The following is a 16,552-nucleotide window of genomic DNA, read 5'->3' as shown; positions in this document are numbered from 1 at the left end:
GAGTACAGTCCTTAGGGTCGCACAGAGTCGACACCACTGAAGCGACTTAGCACGCACTAGCAGATGGCAGCTCAGCCTAAAGTTTGGGAGGCCAGGGTATACTCACAGAGGAAATGAGGAGCATTGTGAAAGTTATTGAATCCACTGCTTTCCAAATCTGGCTGAGCATCAAAACGAACAACTTGAGACGTGCGTTAAGTCCCAGCCCTAGATCCCGATACAATGGGTATGGAATGAGGCCTAGAGATCTGTACCTTGAATAAAGTGCCTTTGATCTTACAAATTCAACTTCTGAATAAAAAACAAGAGGCCCAAAGTAGTCACGCCTAGGCGGGTCTCCTGGCTGGAGATTCACGGCTTTGAGCTTTGGGTGTTGGCGGAAGGGCATTTGGATTTTTGTTTTCCAGTCGTTGGGAAGGGCTTGCTTTTCCTAGCTCTTAAGGCTTCCTTGGTGGCTCAGAGGTTAAAGCGTCTGCCCCCAATGCGGGAGACCTGGGTTTGATCCTCTGGAGAAGGAAATGGCAACCCAATCCAGTATTCTTGCCTGGAGAATCCCCTGGACGGAGGAGCCTGGTAGGCTACAGTCCACGGGGAGGCAAAGAGTCGGACACGACTGAGCGACTTCACCTTCACCTTAGGTTCAGTAGATTGACCTTCTCTCGAGTTTCTCTCTAGGCAGGAGACGCGGTGAGTTAGCGGCTCTGCAGGTGCTATTTATGCCGGGGCCTAAACAGCTAGTTTCCTCCCAGCACCAGGCGGAGCAGGGAGTTTGACTGTGCAGCGGGGTGGGAGAGTGCCCCGCCCCCCGCCCCGCCCCCTCAGAATTTCGGCGTTCCATCCTATCCCGTTCCCTCCGCTGGGAACTTGAGGCGGAGCTTCGCGCAAACTAGCTTCCGGGGGAGGAGGTACATTTGTGAAAGCGCATGGCCTTTATCTTTTAAAACAAGTTTCAGGCGTACAGCATTATAGCTCAGTGTCTGTGTATACTAAAGCATGATCATCACCACAAGTTTAGTTGCCATCCATCTCCATACGGTTAACTCAAGTCACACATTTAGCCCACCCCCGGGAAGCCGAAGGTCCTACAGTCGCGGAGCTGATTGGCTGACCATGGGCGTCTCGCAGCCCGGGGTTTTCCGGAATTGGGGTTGAGCTCGGGACAATGGACTATGGCCTCGTCGAGTCAGCCCTTGCTGGAGCTGCAGGGACCACTGCTCCCACCCAAGGACATGGTGGAAGAGGAAGACGAATATTTAAGGGAGGACGCGGAGGAGGACGAAGACACGGTGTTTCTAGACGCAGAGGAGCTTTGCAGTGGGGGCGTAAATGCTGGTAGCCTCCCTGGGCTGCTCCGTGGTGAGGAAATAACTCGCTCCTCGGGGGTGGGATCGGCGGATTAATGAATTGTTTCTATTATGGCCTCCTCCAAAGTACTGCACTCCATCGCTGCTAACAGACTTCCTTTGGAATCGCCTAAGTGCTTCGTCCTGTTTAGAATAAAATAACAATAATAGCAGAGACTTGAGCAAATACTTTATGTTAAGCTTGGGCTTCACGTGAATCTCATTAATGTTCACAACTTTTTGAGGTAGTTTTATAAACAAGGAAACAGTGGGTGTCCAGCCAGTATTAACACCCCGAATCAGGGCTTTTAACTATTTCTTTCCTGGAGTCGAATATGTGGTTGCTGTTCAGCTGCTTAAACACACATACACGTGAAACACCAAGCACTGTTGACTCATTAACCTGTTGTGATCTGTATTTATCTTGTCTAGTTTCCTGTCCTAAGAATTACACCTATTGTGTGTTCCTGGTGACTGATGTTTAAGAATGTTTGAATGTTCAGACCAGTTGCTGTCCAGTAGAATTTTCTGTGATGGGATTGCTGTAAATTCGAACTGTCCTATACAATAGCTGCTAGCCATGAGTGGTTATTGAAAACTTCAAATGCAGCTAGTGCACCAGAGGAGCTGAATCTAAAGTTTTAATTTTAATTAAATAGTCACAGGTGAGTAGGCAGCACAAGTTTAGACAGAAAATGTTTAAGTTTTTGTGGAGGGTTTAGTTATTCATCCTGCAAGTGTTAGCGACTGGCTAAGGTGTTCCAAGCGAGATAAGTTTGTTGTTGGGGTACCCTGGAGAGATTAGATGATGAGGTTGCTGTCTTAATGGAGCTTCCCCTCTAAGTGCATTAAATAGGTATTTTACAAATAATCGCAGCTGTGTATGCTAAGTTGCTTCAGTCATGTCCGACTCTTTGCAACCCTATGGATTATAGCCCACCAGACACCTCTGTCCATGGGATTCTCCAGTCAAGAATACTGGAGTGGGTTGCCACACCATCCTCCAGGGGATCTTCCCCATGATCCAGGGATTGAACCATTGTCTCTTGTGTCTCTTGCATTGGCAGGCAGGTTCTTTACCACTAGCACCACCTGGGAAGTAACTATAATATCAGTGCTTAATAGAAATTGTATGAAGTGCCATGAGGTTATATTTATGAGATTCAGGGAAGGTTTTCTGAGGGAGTGACAGTTAATCTGAGTTCTGTAGTAAATGTGGTAAACAGTAAGGAAGAAAATATTTAAGGCAGATGCAACAGCTTTTGCAAAGACTAGTAGGAGGGACCTTGACTTTTTTTTTTTTTTTGATTGGAGGATAATTGCTGTACAGAATTTTGTGGTTTTCTGTCATACATCTACAAGAATCAGCCATAGGTACACCCATATCTCTTCCCTCCCAAAACTCCCTCTCGTCTCCCTCTGGATCCCACGCTTCCAGGTTGTCACAGAGTCCTGTTTGAGCCACACAGCAAATTCCCACTAGCTATCTATTTTACATATGGTATTGTAAGTTTCCATGTTACTCTCTCCATACATCTCATACTCTTCCTCCTCCCCTGCCCACATGTCCATAGGTCTGTTCTCTATGTCTGGTTCTCCATTGCTGCCCTGAAAATAAATTCATGAGTACCATCTTTTTAGATTCCACATATATGCATCAGTATATGATATTTATTTTTCTCTTTCTGACTTCACTCTGGAAAATAGGCTCTAACTTCATCCATCTCATTAGAACTGACTCAAATGCGTTCCTTTTTATGGCTGAGTAGTATTCCATTATATATATGTAATGTACCACAGCTTCGTTATCCATTCATCTGTCGATGGACATCTAGGTTGCTTTCATGTTCTAGCTATTGTAGACAGTGCTGCAGTGAACACTGGGGTACATGTGTCTTTTTGACCCTGACGTTTTTTTTAGATACTCCTTGGAGGTCAGTATTGGCTGAGATCAGAGTAGCAGAGAGGGAACCTCTTTTAGGAGAGGAACAACAGACTTGCCAGGTACCAGGCCTCCCTCCTGGAATACAATGACAAATAAGACATTATCTTATTCTAGAAAGCTTACAGTGTAGTAGCTGCTGCTGCTAAGTCGCTTCAGTTGTGTCCAACTCTGTGGGACCCCACAGACGGCAGCCCACCAGGCTCCTCCATCCCTGGGATTCTCCAGGCAAGAACACTGGAGTGGGTTGCCATTTCCTTCTCCAATGCATGCATGCATGCTAAGTAGCTTCAGTCGTGTCCAACTCTGTGTGACCCCATGGACAGCAGCCCACCAGGCTACTCTGTCCACAGGATTCTCTAGGCAAGAATGCTGCAGTGGGTTGCCATGTCCTTTTCCAACAGTGTAGTAGAGGAAGACAGATAAACAGGTAAGTGGAATATAGACACTGCAATAGACACCTGTACAGGGAACCGTCCCGGGATTAAAGAGAGTAGTGGAGTTGACAAAACATTGGGAAAGATTTCAAATTATCCTAAATTAACATTTCCTTTTTTTTTTTTTTATTTTAAAGTTTCTGTGTTTGATGAAAACACTCAGGAGAAATGTGACGTGTTTGGACGTTTTCCATTAACTGATGCTTGGTGGCGAGTGAAGGTACAGGTAAAGCCAGTAGGATCAAGGAACTATCGGGTTCAAGGATTTCCATCTTACTTTTTACAGTCAGATATGTCACCACCAAATCAAATCCACATCTGTTCCCTCTTTCTTAAAGAGTGTAATGTCTCCAGTGAGCAAAGAATTAAGTTTTTTACATGGTTAAATAATAAATCAAGGTATAAAGACCTCAATTTTGAAAATCTTATGGAAAACTTAAGAACATGGCAAGAGGAAATTGAAGGGAATAGTCAAAAACAGTCTACGCAGAAAACACAAGAGTCATCACCAGGTCATGAGATGCTGCTTCCTCTGGAATTCACATGTAAGTGATTTTATCATGGAGTTTTAGTGTAATTGAGATACTGGATAACTAGTATGTTTTAAATATCACCACTACAGTACCTTACTATAGTATTCTTTTTTAAAATCGGGTTTGATGAAAATGTATTTGTATTGCTTTTGAAGTATGTTATTAACATTGCTGGTTTCTCATCTATAATCTGAAGATATGGGGTGAGATGGGAGAAGGAAATGGCAACCCACTCCAGTATTCTTGCCTGGAGAGTTCATGGACAGAGGAACCCGGTGGGGTACAGTCCATGGGGTCACAAAAAGTTGGACACAACTGAGTGACTAACGTGGGGTGAGATGATCTTTAAATACCTTTCAGTTACTGTCTTGCTCTAAAAGTGTGATTCTAGGTGTCTCTCTCTAACTTTTGTGTCCATAGGATTACCTTGAGTTGTTAAGAAAAAGTTCAGTTGTCGATTATTCTGTTTAAAAAGGCGGAGAAGAAAGGCAGGAAAAGAACAATCCATTTTGGAAAGATTTCAGTTCAAAATGATTTAAAATAACTTTTAAATATGGTTTGTTATCTGGAATTCACATATATGGAATGTTTTATTTCTTAATTCTATCAAATGAATTTGGCAGTAAGTACATCATTGAATGACTTCCAGGATGAAAGAATCATGACTATAGTAAGAAAAAAGATTATAAAGTTTAATATGTAAATAGTTTTTAATGCTTAGCTTTGAATTTATCTATATATCATTTAGTCGGAAATTTTATTCTGTTGCAAGTAGGAGGAAACAAAAGTCTAAGAGGTAGTTATGTAAGCATTTGAAGAACATAAATTTTGACGTTGAACACAAGGAAAGCCATCTTGGTACAAAAACAGTTGTTATAATACAATCAGTTTTCTCCTGCTTAAAGTAAATGTGTTACTCTCTCTTTGATTGGAATTTCTTTAACTAGTTGTGCTAAATGAGAAAGTCCATCAAATCAGTTGTTTTATGAGCTCATTTGTTAGCTTGGATTTGTTCTTTTCTGATATCCTGTAGTTCCATTTAAAATGGTGATGAGAGCTTTGCAGTTTCCAAAAATAATGGAATTCCTTCCAGTTCTTCTGCCCCGACACTTCAAACAGCTCATAACCTCAAATTCTATAGAGGTGTTGGAAGAGATAGAAGAGATTTTAGGTACACAGCCATGGAAACTTGGATTTCGTAAAGTAAGTAAGACTTTCGCTTAGCTTTTTGTAATCTTATACAAGGATATCTTTTTGTAATCTTATACAAGGATATCTCAAACTTGACAATTTTACATCTTCTTCAAAGGAAAGAAATTCGTATGACCTCGATGTATTCTCCTTTCAGTGTTACAACTAAATATAAACTTTTTATACCTATCCTCTTATACAATAAATTTTCAAAGGAAAACAAAATAACAAAATAAATGATATTCATATCATCAGTACTTTAGTTACATAATTTAATTTCATGACTTTTTTGGTAACTAAATTGCTGTTGAACCTTGAGTGTAGATCTCACTGAAGACCCAAGTTCTTAAGAGTTTGGCAAGTCCATTCTGCTATGTAGCACAATTCCTCACTTTCTTATTTGAACTTTCAAAAACCTTCATTATTCATATGGTACATCATGATGTCATTTGATTTTTTTTCTTTGGCACAATAATGTCATTTACAATTTCTTTGGCACTTCTGTTTTTGTTATTAGATGCGAGGAGTAGTAAAGCGATACTGTGAAGCTCCAGAGGTGTTGAAAACCAAATGTGGCACTTAAATCAGTACTTGGTTATGAGTGGTTTTCCAAATGAAAATACAGTTTAAAGATTCTGATATAATTCGTGGGTTTCCCAAGAATGTTTACAGATTCCATCGCTCTTGAGAAATACTGGAATAATGAATTTATTCCCTCTGTAAAATGACTATGATTTTAATATGCTCGGAAGAAAAAAAAGACTCTGGAGCACTATTATCTATATTTATTCAGGACAAAGGCAGAGCAGTGAACCTTCTGCGGCTCAGGTGGGAAAAGGAGGCTTGGAGTCCCCTGTTCAGCATGTAAACCACCACCCAGAGTAAAGATTTTTATTGAGGTTTTATGTTCGTTTGCTAGGACTGCTGTAACAAGTAGCATAGACTGGGTGGTGTAAACCATAGAACTTCTATTTTCTCACAGTTCTGGAATCTGTAAATCCAAATCCAATCAAGATGTTAGCAGGGTTGGTTTCTTCTGAGGCCTCTCTCCTTAGCTCATGAGCAGCTATCTTCCTGTGTCTTCACACCACCTTTCCTCTGTGCTTGTCTGGGTCCTAAAGTCTTCTTATAAAGACACCTGTCATCTTGGATTAGGGCCTATCCCATGTCTCATTTTAACTTAATTATCTTTTTAAAGACCCTGTCTCCAAATATGGTCACATTCAGGGTTCTGGGTGTTAGAATTTCAACATATGAATTTTGTGGGGTACACATTTCAGCTCGTAAGTTGTTTGGAGGGTTCCAGGGGTGATGTCTCCATGAAAAAAAAAAAAATGGAGCTAGTAGATGACCTACTGAGTGGGTCATGATGAAGGAGGTTCTACACCTTTTCAGTAGAGTTTGGGCAGAATTGTTGATAGGCACACGGAGAACTAAACAAGTCAAGAAAATGAGGCCATCATTAACTCCGCAGTACACACAAGAGTTCCATACAAAATTCATGTAATCACAGCACATTATGTCACTGAATTGTGGATCCCATTTATACTGATTTAACCAAAATCAGTTTTCAAAATGGTACTGTAACTTTTTCAAAGATGGGAGAAGTGTGTGTTTAGGTGATAGTATAAAAGAGCAAGTTCCATGAAGAAAGACTTTCCAAAGTAAGGAGTTAACACGAATTATCTAATTTTTTTTAAAAAATTAAAGAACAGTATAAACAATACGTAGAAGAGAGATAAATTTTGGAAGAAATAGCTGAAAGTGTTGGAGGTGTTGCCTTTAGAAGTCATGGAAAGGGTAAGTCAAGGGATTCATATATTTTGTGATAAGGCTCTTAGTGTTATTTGACTTTTAAAACTGTATATGTATTGCTTTGAGAAAATATAATTTTAATTAGAGCATTATATAGATCTCTAATCACAGTAAAATTAACTTAAAAAATAGTGATGTGTCAGATACACAGTTTTTCTCCTCCAAATTTCATTGAAACACATGTCTTCTGGAACTTAGAAATTATTAATAAATGCCATAGTTTTCACTGTAATTCTCATAAGTTATCAGTCTTTATCACTCTTATAAAACAATATGACCTTTATTTTCTTAAAGATAACCTACAGAGAACTGAAGCTTTTGCGATGTGAAGCAAGTTGGACGTCGTTTAGTCAATGCAAGTCTCTGTTCCAGTTGATGACGGATTTGGAGAAGAATGCATTAATAATATATTCTCAACTGAAGCAGATATGTAGAGAGCAGGGGCACACGTGTGTTGAAGAAGCTGACTTAACTTTTCAACTGTCAGACCTCATGTCTTTTCACGATGCTTGGCAGTCTCTGAAGTTCTTGAAGGATATTGGTGTGGTGATGTATGAGAAGGGCTGTGTCTTTCTTGATGACCTTTACCAGGCTGAGAGAGGCATTGCCTCTTCAGTCTGTGACTTGATGACCAGGCCCCCATGGCAGTTACAGGTCGATGTCAAAAAGGTGCTTGCATCTATTCGCACCCCAAGACCTGAGAATTCAGGAAGTGATGATACACTGAATAAAAGTAAACCCAATGAAACAAGATTAGAAGATCTTGTGGATATTTTGGACACGCAAGACAGCGGTGACCATATTTGGGATGATAGTGAAAATGAAGTGAATGCAGAAATGAGTGAGGGTCAGCTGGATCAAGACCAGATGACTGCTCTGGACATGATTTGCTCCAATGCTGTGACAGTCATAAGTGGGAAAGGTGGCTGTGGGAAGACCACAATTGTTAGCCAGCTTTTTAAGCATATAGAGTTGTTGGAAGAAAGAGAAGTGAAAAAAGCTTGTGAAGATTTTGAACAAGACTGGAATGTACCAGAAGAATGGATCACCTTCACTGAGCAAAGTCAGCAGAAACAGGACAAGGCTATAGAAGTTTTACTTACGGCACCTACAGGGAAAGCAGCTGGCTTACTGAGACAGAAAACTGGTTTTAACGCTTATACACTTTGTCAGGTAAAACCTTTTACATTTTTTCTCTAGGCAAAACATTTAAAGACGGACTTAATGATTTAATTTTTCATTTCTTCCTGAAAACAATTAGTGGGCATTTATAGAATGTTTTCTAGACCCTTGCCTTGTGGTAGCTAATCATTAGATCAGAGATTCCCCAACCTCCAGGCTATCTGATTAGCCACAGCATTTGATTAGAAGTAAAGTGTGAGGTAAATATAATGCCCTTGAATCTTGGATCATCTTGAAACCATCACAACCTCCTCCTGCCCCCATCTGTCCGTGAAAAAATTGTCATCTGTCCATGAAAAAATTGTCTTCCATGAAAACAGTCCCTGGTGCCAAAAAGGGTGGAGACCGCTATTTTAACTCAATGCGACTCAAACAGCCAGTCTATAAACTGTTACTGTTTACAGGGAAATAGGTGTTCATGCTCTCACTGTGCTGCTTCCTTCTTTAAGAAAGTCTTATTATGAAAAAAAGAGTCAACTCAAGTGTATGCTTAATGCTGTAGTTGGTTTTGATTCTGGCACATGGCCCCCTTTCTCACTGGGACTGGTTACAAACACGTCAGAGTCCACATTTTGTGGAATGAAAGCTCCGTAAAAGTGAAAACACTTGGGTCATCTGGTTTAGTGCTTTATCTCCTCTGCCTACAACAGTGCCTGGCAAATAGCAGTTGCATAATCAGCATTTCAAATGAATTAAGATGCTTGAAAAAAATAGCTGTGACTGTAGTTGAGAGTTATGAAGTTTCAAAGTTATAAAGAGTTGGAGAGTTTCCTTTAGCCCTGACCTGGCGTTTTATAGATCAAGGCACTTAGTCCTTGGAAGATTTCTGAAGGAAAAAAGAATTGGAGTCTAATGGATGATGAAGCTCAGGTAAGAAGAAGGTTTTATTTAAGAGAAAGGCCTTCCCAGAGGCATTGAGGTAAGTCATCAAGTGGGTGTAGAGATTTTGAGGGCACTTTGTTGAATGGAATGAAGTGTGTGTAGAATAATGGAAATTGCACTTGGTTTATACTGGGAATTTGAGCTTTAAAGTTTGTATTTTCTTGTTTCATAAAGTCCTTGACAGAGGAGTAAAGTGGGAAGATGATGTTACCTGCATTTTACAGAAGAGCCAATAGAAATTTGAGGGTGTTAAACAGTTGGCCCCAAACTTAACCAAGGGCAGAGCTCGCCCTGGGATTCACATGTGTAACCTCCCAGCTTGCTACTCTTTCCGCTGTGCGGTGATTCCCTTATTTACTACAGACTTTGAACACCTAACAAACAAGCCTGGACTTCATTACGGGGGAGTCATTTAGGTTCCCAGGCAAAAGAGTGAAATGAAGAAAGCAGTTCTGAGGAAGGCTGCCTAGAATCATGGGATTCCCTGCTGGCTCAGATGGTAAAGAATCCACCTGCAATGCAGGAGACCTGGTTTTGATCCCTGGGTCAAGAAGATCCCTTTGTAGACCCACACGCCATCTCAGAAATGACTTTTGCATTACATTTATCACATGAGTGAGCACAGTGCTAGAGGAGTTCAATGTAGCTCATTGGTGGGAGAATCTTCTGATCAGTTTATGACCTCCTAGAAGAGGGGAGGCCAGAGAAGGATCGTTACTGAATTTCATCTTATGTTCCAACTCTGATCAATTAGTAGTATCTTAATATTGGGTTGGAATGCTGGGAGGACATTTCTGAAGCTATATTTAGGCTCAGGAGAGCCCTGAGGTGGTTGTTATATCATTTATTTATCATTCTTGGGCTAGGGGTACCAGCAGATAATGCAAGTAATTTTTTAGTGACAATGAGCATATACATACACACACACACATACATTGCGCATGTATATATATAAACAACATAGAAACATTTTTTGAATGATATACACCAAAATATTTAACATTCTCTGGTTGTAAATTTTTTTTGATAGTAAATATTTTTACCTCTGTAATAGGGTTTTTTGTTTTTAGTTGTCTTGTTGGTTGTAGTGGTGGTAGTTTTTCAGTGTTGGGGAAGAACTTGAAAAAATAATATTTTTATAGTTAGTTCAGGCAGACAGCACTTTATTTCCAGAATGGAGTATTCTAGTTGCGAGAAGAGTGAGGCTTAAGTGTTTGGGCTATCTCAGAAGGCCAAGAGAAGGTTTGATTGCGGTTGAAAAGAACAGGGAGCTCAGTCTGGTCAGGAGTGGTAAGAAAACCGTTGGGACTCTGGTGGTGGAAGAGTGCTGTTTGTTGAATTAAACACATTAAGTGCTTCCTGGTGAGTACTAGGAAGCAATTTTTTTGAACTATTTCCTCTATCTTTCCATTGTATAACTTTTGTGTTCTCTATTTCTTTCATCTTTTCCCCCATGTTATTGTACCTATATCCTCCCCATCCCTTCCCCATTTAAGAGTTTTATTTTAAAAGATCATGTTAAAATTTTTTGATTTTTTTTTTTTTTGGTGAATTTTTTAACCTGAATTTAGAAATGTCATACTTTGCTTGTAGGTCAATTATAGTTTCTATTTATGGAAGGAAAAAATAAAGACCAAGAACAGGCCGTGGAAATTTTCTTCGGTTAGAGTTCTGGTTGTGGATGAAGGGAGTTTGGTCTCTGTAGCAATCTTCAAGTCGGTTTTAAATTTATTGTGTGAGCACTCCAAACTTTCTAAACTTATTGTCCTTGGTAAGTTAAAATATTGTTGGAATCCTAATTGTTTGGTTCAAATCATTGTGATTAGTAGGTTGTTTTGGGGTTTTCCAGGTGGTTCATTGGTAAAGAATCCACCTGCCAATGCAGGAGTCTCACCAGAGACATGGGTTCAATCCCTGGGTTGGGAAGATCCCCTGGAGAAGGAAATGGCAACCCACTCTGGTATTCTTGCCTGGAAAATCCCATAGACAGAGGAGTCTGGCAGGCTACTGTCCGTAGGGTCGCAAAAAGAGTCGGACACGACTGAGCATGCATACACACACACACACCACACACACACACACACACAGTAGCTTGTTTATACCATTTCAGTGTTTTAATATCCATATCCTACAGGCGAGAAGGCATTTCTCAGAGCCCACACTAAAGGCACACTGAGTTCAATTTGACCACCTCCATCAGCTCAGTGGCTTCTTGTTTTGGTTAATTATTAGCAAGCTAGGTTGTGAATGAAATAAGAGTTGTGAGGGGTTACAGTAATTACCTAAATGATGACTATTAAAATAGTAAAATTGTCACAGACTCAGAGTAAATCAGGACGTAGATCATTTGGAAATAATAATAAGTCTGAACGATAGACCACTTAAAAGTAATTTTATGATTTTAAGCTAATAGTGCAAATGAAACCTCACTAGCTTAAGTCCTTTCCAATTCCGGTGAGATTTAGTTAGATTCTATTGGGTAGTACTGATGTGTAGACTATATGATTTAATGGAGGAGAAAATAAAATTGCAATGAGAGAATCAATATATTTATAAGTAATTGTTTTAGGTATTTGAGAATATTGTATAAGCAGTTGATTCCATTAATAGTTAAAGCATTCTCTCAGTTTCCCAGAAAACAGTTTCTCTTTTCTCTAGGATTTGCTTGTTTGTTTAAAGTAAAAAGATGTGTAATAGAGCAGAACATTATCATTACATTACTGAAATTTATCTATTATCAAATGCACTGGATTTATTTCACATTTTAATGTTAATTTTATTTATTTGAGGCCATAGATTTTTCCATGTTTAGAAAGACATTGAGCAGGATTGAATAAATGACTAAATTATAGATACCTAAGACCTGTTTTTTTGTGTACATGTTGGTGAAAATGTATACCCCAACACATATCTGTAAACATGAAAAAAGTTCGATTCACATTTTACCTTACCATGTTATCACTGTTTTTATACTTTATATTGTTTAATTGGAATGACTTTTGTTGTTGAATATTTTTGAAGACTTAATATTCTTAAGTAATTTTAAACAAAGATTTTTTTTTTTTCTCAGAGTAAGTCTTTATAGCATTTATCAGTAGGGAGAAATAAAAGTAATTTCTAAATTTCAAGATCCTAGTTACTTAAAACCTACTGACTGTATCAACTTTTCCCCCTCTTCAGGTGATGTTAGACAGTTACCCAGCATTGAACCTGGTAACTTGCTGAAAGATCTTTTTGAAACTCTTAAATCAAGGAATTGTGCTATTGAGCTAAAGACAAACCATAGAGCAGAATCTGAACTAATTGTGGACAATGCTACAAGGTATATTATGGCTAAAATTCTGCGTTTTCTTTTTGTTGTATTGGAAATAAAGGAAAAATGCAGGCTTTTGAATTAAGGTGATTCGGTACAGTGTGTTTACTATACTCTTTTAGCAAAACTTTTTTATCCTTCAGTATATGTATATCTTTTGTCCCACAGTTAGAAAAGCAAAATTAATATTTTTCATTATTGGCACAACATAAATTGTTGTTGAAGTTTAAGAATAAATATGTTTTCTTAATTTTAAAAGTATGTTTGTGAAATAAAATTGCATCAGGCTTAGATACCAGAATAAACCCAAGCGGAACAGAGAATTGGAAATGAGTTCATTAGAGTTCAAGGGCCAACTGGGAAATACATTCCCTGTAATTTTTATAAGGGGAGAGCCCAAAGCATAAAAAGATGTTTTACTCCTTGATGAATCCTGGTGGTACCTGTGGCATATGACTTTAAGAGTAGGAAAGAATCCTTCTGTTCCTGTAATCTTTGCATAAGCCTTTAGAGTGATCCTCTGTAATAGATGTGATGGGGCTATAGTATATTAAGAAACTGTTTTATTCTGTGGGCCACAATTTATCTTTGTTTCTGACTCTTTCAAGGTGCTATTTTCCTCTATGTTTGGTGTTTTTTATTTTTATTTTTCCAGGTTTCGTTTCCCTCTTATTGGCTGTAGTGCATCCTTTATTTCTGTATCTGCATGGCATTATTTTCGGTTCTACTTTATTACTAGCCATTGCTTAGGAAATTCTTGGGATCATGGGGCAATCAACTGAATGGCAGAGGATGATAGTTGATTGGCGTAAAAATACAGCATGGGTCCTGAACTGTTGCTATGATCACAAATTTAGCTTGAAACTTCATTGTCTTAGGTCTTTGTGCAACATTTTTTGGACCTCTGTCCTGCCATTGGACCTGGTATGTATCCATCTGGGGCTTAGGATCTGGAACTAGATTTTTGACTGTACTTGAGGACCAAAAATGACTTACTAATTAATGTAGAATTAAATTGAAAGGTAGATTTTGCTCAAAGAAGTCCTTTTTTTTTTTTAAAAAAAAGAGTGCTTTCTTTATCATGATTTGTTTTCTGTCAGAAGAGTTCCTGTTTTTTTAAATGATAGATTGAAAACTTGATAGCTTATATGGAGGTCTTTGCAGCTATCTGGTTCAGATATTCAGCAGGACAGGATATTGCATTAGACTACAAGATGCTGTTTTTGTTGTCTAAACATTGTCTTGCTTGGATGTCAGCAAAAACCATCTCCCTGTCCCTGTCTGCCCTGGAGAGAACAGAGAGGAAGAGAAAGAATGGATAGGAATAGTGTAGATGATATAGATTCATATTGAGACAGTAAGAAAAATAATGTAGTTGCTGTATAATATTCTTTACCTATCGCTCTTCTGCCCCTACATAAAGGCAACCTCAGTTTTGGAATATTGGTAGATGATTGGTTATTGTAAAGTCTAGAAATCTTTGGGAGAATACGAAGCACATTAGATGTCTTAGAACTCAATTTTCTCTGAAACCTAGGAATTCCTTTTAGTAACTTTTTCAATATCTTTTGGGCTGTGCTCCTTTCATCATTTCCTCTTGGTCATCATCACCCTGTGATTAATGACAGATGAGTCCCAGTGATACCATGAACAGAGATAGAAGTGTTACATGTCCTGGGTCAGAAGCAGAACAGGAAATCCATGGTGATTCTCAGCACCCCAAATTAAACCTGGGATAGTACAGCAGGGCCAGCCTTCTCCTCTCTCCTTTCTTCTCTTTCCACCATTTTGGGAAGGGTTGAAGATGACACACAGTAGGGTTCTAGACCTTTGATAGCTAGGCTGAGGTTGGTCTTTATGGGGAGTCAGTTTTCTAACAGATAGCCCAGGAGGGACTCTAGTGTGATAATGCCTCTGGCCCTTACTGTTTTCTGTTATGGCTTGCTAATCTTGGGGTGTACAAGAATAAAAAATGATTGAGAAGGGAACAGAAGCAAAGAGAAGATGTGGATACTTGGTTCAGTTGAGAAGATGAGCCCATAGGTATGATATATAATAGACGGAAGGAGAAAAGAAGGAGTGTGATGTATATGTATGGAAAAGCCCCTGAAGAGTCTAAATTAAACAGAAATATGGAGCCCATTGGGTCCAAATTTCCATCCTAGCTCTTCTGCTTTCTACCTCTGTGATCTTGGACATCCCCACTGTAGTTAACTAGGCATCATGCTGCTTTATCTATGAAATGAGGATAATACCTACCTTGTGTGGTTCTTTTGTGGTTTGGAGAAAAGTAGATCAAGTTCTCAGAATGTTGCTTGGTAAATTTTTTCTAATACTTTAAATGTGCTAGGAGTAGGGGACTGATGGATAAATGTAACAATGTGGTCTTGGCTGTCTGTTTTGAAACTCCTTTAGTATTTATAATGCATGTATGGGTGGCCTTTTCACCCTGTTTATGACCTATTCACGGATATTATTATAATGACATTATCTCTGCTCGTATGTGAAGACACATTTTTGGATGCTAATATTCTTGGTGTATTATTTTATCTTTATTTAAGAATCTCAAGACGCCAGTTTCCAACATTTGATGCAGAGTTGAATATCTCTGATAATCTGACATTCCCTGTCTCAGTACAAGATAAATCATTTATTTTTGTCAGACTCCCAGAAGAAGATGCCAGTTCTCAGTCCTCAAAAAGTAACCATCAGTCTTGTAAGTATAAACCTTTATGTTTATAGGGTTAAATATTTCAGTTTTATAATTCAGTTATTAAATAACTACTTGTAGTTTTATTTGATAGTAATATAAATATTGCTAGTAAAACATTAGGCACTGAACATAAATTTATTTAATGTATTAATTTAATAAATTTATTAATCATCAAAAGCAGATTACTTTTGAATTTTGTAAAAAAGTAAGCTCATGCATACTAAAGGACTTAGTAAATATTTGTTGAGTATATAAGTGGATGTAGATGATTAGTTTGCTGTGCTCAGTTGCTCAGTCATGTCTGAGTCTTTGTGACCCTGTGGACTGTAGCCTGCCAGGCTTCCTCTGCCCATGGGATTCTCTAGGCAAGAATACTGGAGTGGGTTGCCATTTCCTCCTCCAGGGGATCTTCCTGACCCAGGGCCGAAGATGATTAGTTTACAATAAAGCAAGAGCCCCGGTAATCGCAAGTTTATTCTTAATGAATGAAGCTTTTTTTCAAAACAGCAATTGGAAACATTTGTTGTTTTGAGGACATTTGTGAAACAAAAGTGATGGCTGTCAAACTGTTGCTAAGCTGAGTTCCTAACAGTTCTGTTTCTAATAAAGTGGACAAACGTCACTTCTAATTAGGAGTATTAGGATAACAGCATGATAGGATTGAGAAAATGCATGGGACAAGGGACTCTTCTCCCTGTATGAGTCGTGTCTCATCACTCCACCATTGGTAAAATGGGGGTCACAGTGACAGTATGGAACAGTTGTGGAAGTTGAGGGCATTTGTCAGTTTTGAGGAGCTATGTAAATGTTATTTTTTTGTAAATCAGTTCAGTCCAACTCTTTGTATCCGACTCTTTTCGACCCCATGGACTGCAGCACGCCAGGCCTTCCTGTCCATCACCAACTCCCGGAGTTTACTCAGACTCATGTCCATTGAGTTGGTGATGCCATCCAACTGTCTCATCCTCTGTCGTCACCTTCTTCTCCTGCCCTCAATCTTTCCCAGCATCAGGGTCTTTTCCAGGGAGTCAGGTCTTCACATCAGGTGGCCAAAGTATTGGGAGTTTCAGCTTCAACATCTGTCCTTCCAGTGAACATTCAGGACTGATTTCCTTTAGGATGAACTGGTTGGATCATGTAAATGTTATTTTTTTTTGTAAATAATAATAGATATTAAGTTATTACTCCAAATGAATTTATT

The 16,552-nt window shown here is 38.9% G+C and overlaps 1 protein-coding gene across 4 annotated transcripts in view; it reads left to right on the top strand.

Moving 5' to 3' along the window:
- Window positions 1–16,552, top strand: part of HELB (DNA helicase B) — a 66,899-nt gene that overhangs the window by 27,802 nt on the left and 22,545 nt on the right. The window contains exons 1-8 of one of the 4 annotated variants that reach the window (XM_069584710.1): window positions 1,145–1,356; window positions 3,860–3,948; window positions 4,061–4,267; window positions 5,289–5,458; window positions 7,556–8,434; window positions 10,919–11,096; window positions 12,506–12,647; window positions 15,200–15,354. In XM_069584710.1, the coding sequence (XP_069440811.1) occupies window positions 4,150–4,267; window positions 5,289–5,458; window positions 7,556–8,434; window positions 10,919–11,096; window positions 12,506–12,647; window positions 15,200–15,354 (1,642 nt within the window). In that variant the 5' untranslated portion in view covers window positions 1,145–1,356; window positions 3,860–3,948; window positions 4,061–4,149. Of the gene's footprint in view, window positions 1–1,108; window positions 1,357–3,859; window positions 4,268–5,288; window positions 5,459–7,555; window positions 8,435–10,918; window positions 11,097–12,505; window positions 12,648–15,199; window positions 15,355–16,552 lie in introns of those variants that run through there. The other 3 variants (XM_069584711.1, XM_069584708.1, XM_069584709.1) reach the window with 3 other exon arrangements.

This window comes from Ovis canadensis, chromosome 3, assembly GCF_042477335.2.
Source record: "Ovis canadensis isolate MfBH-ARS-UI-01 breed Bighorn chromosome 3, ARS-UI_OviCan_v2, whole genome shotgun sequence".
NCBI classification, from domain to species: Eukaryota; Metazoa; Chordata; class Mammalia; order Artiodactyla; family Bovidae; genus Ovis; species Ovis canadensis.
This window is presented reverse-complemented; position numbering and strand designations above follow the sequence as displayed.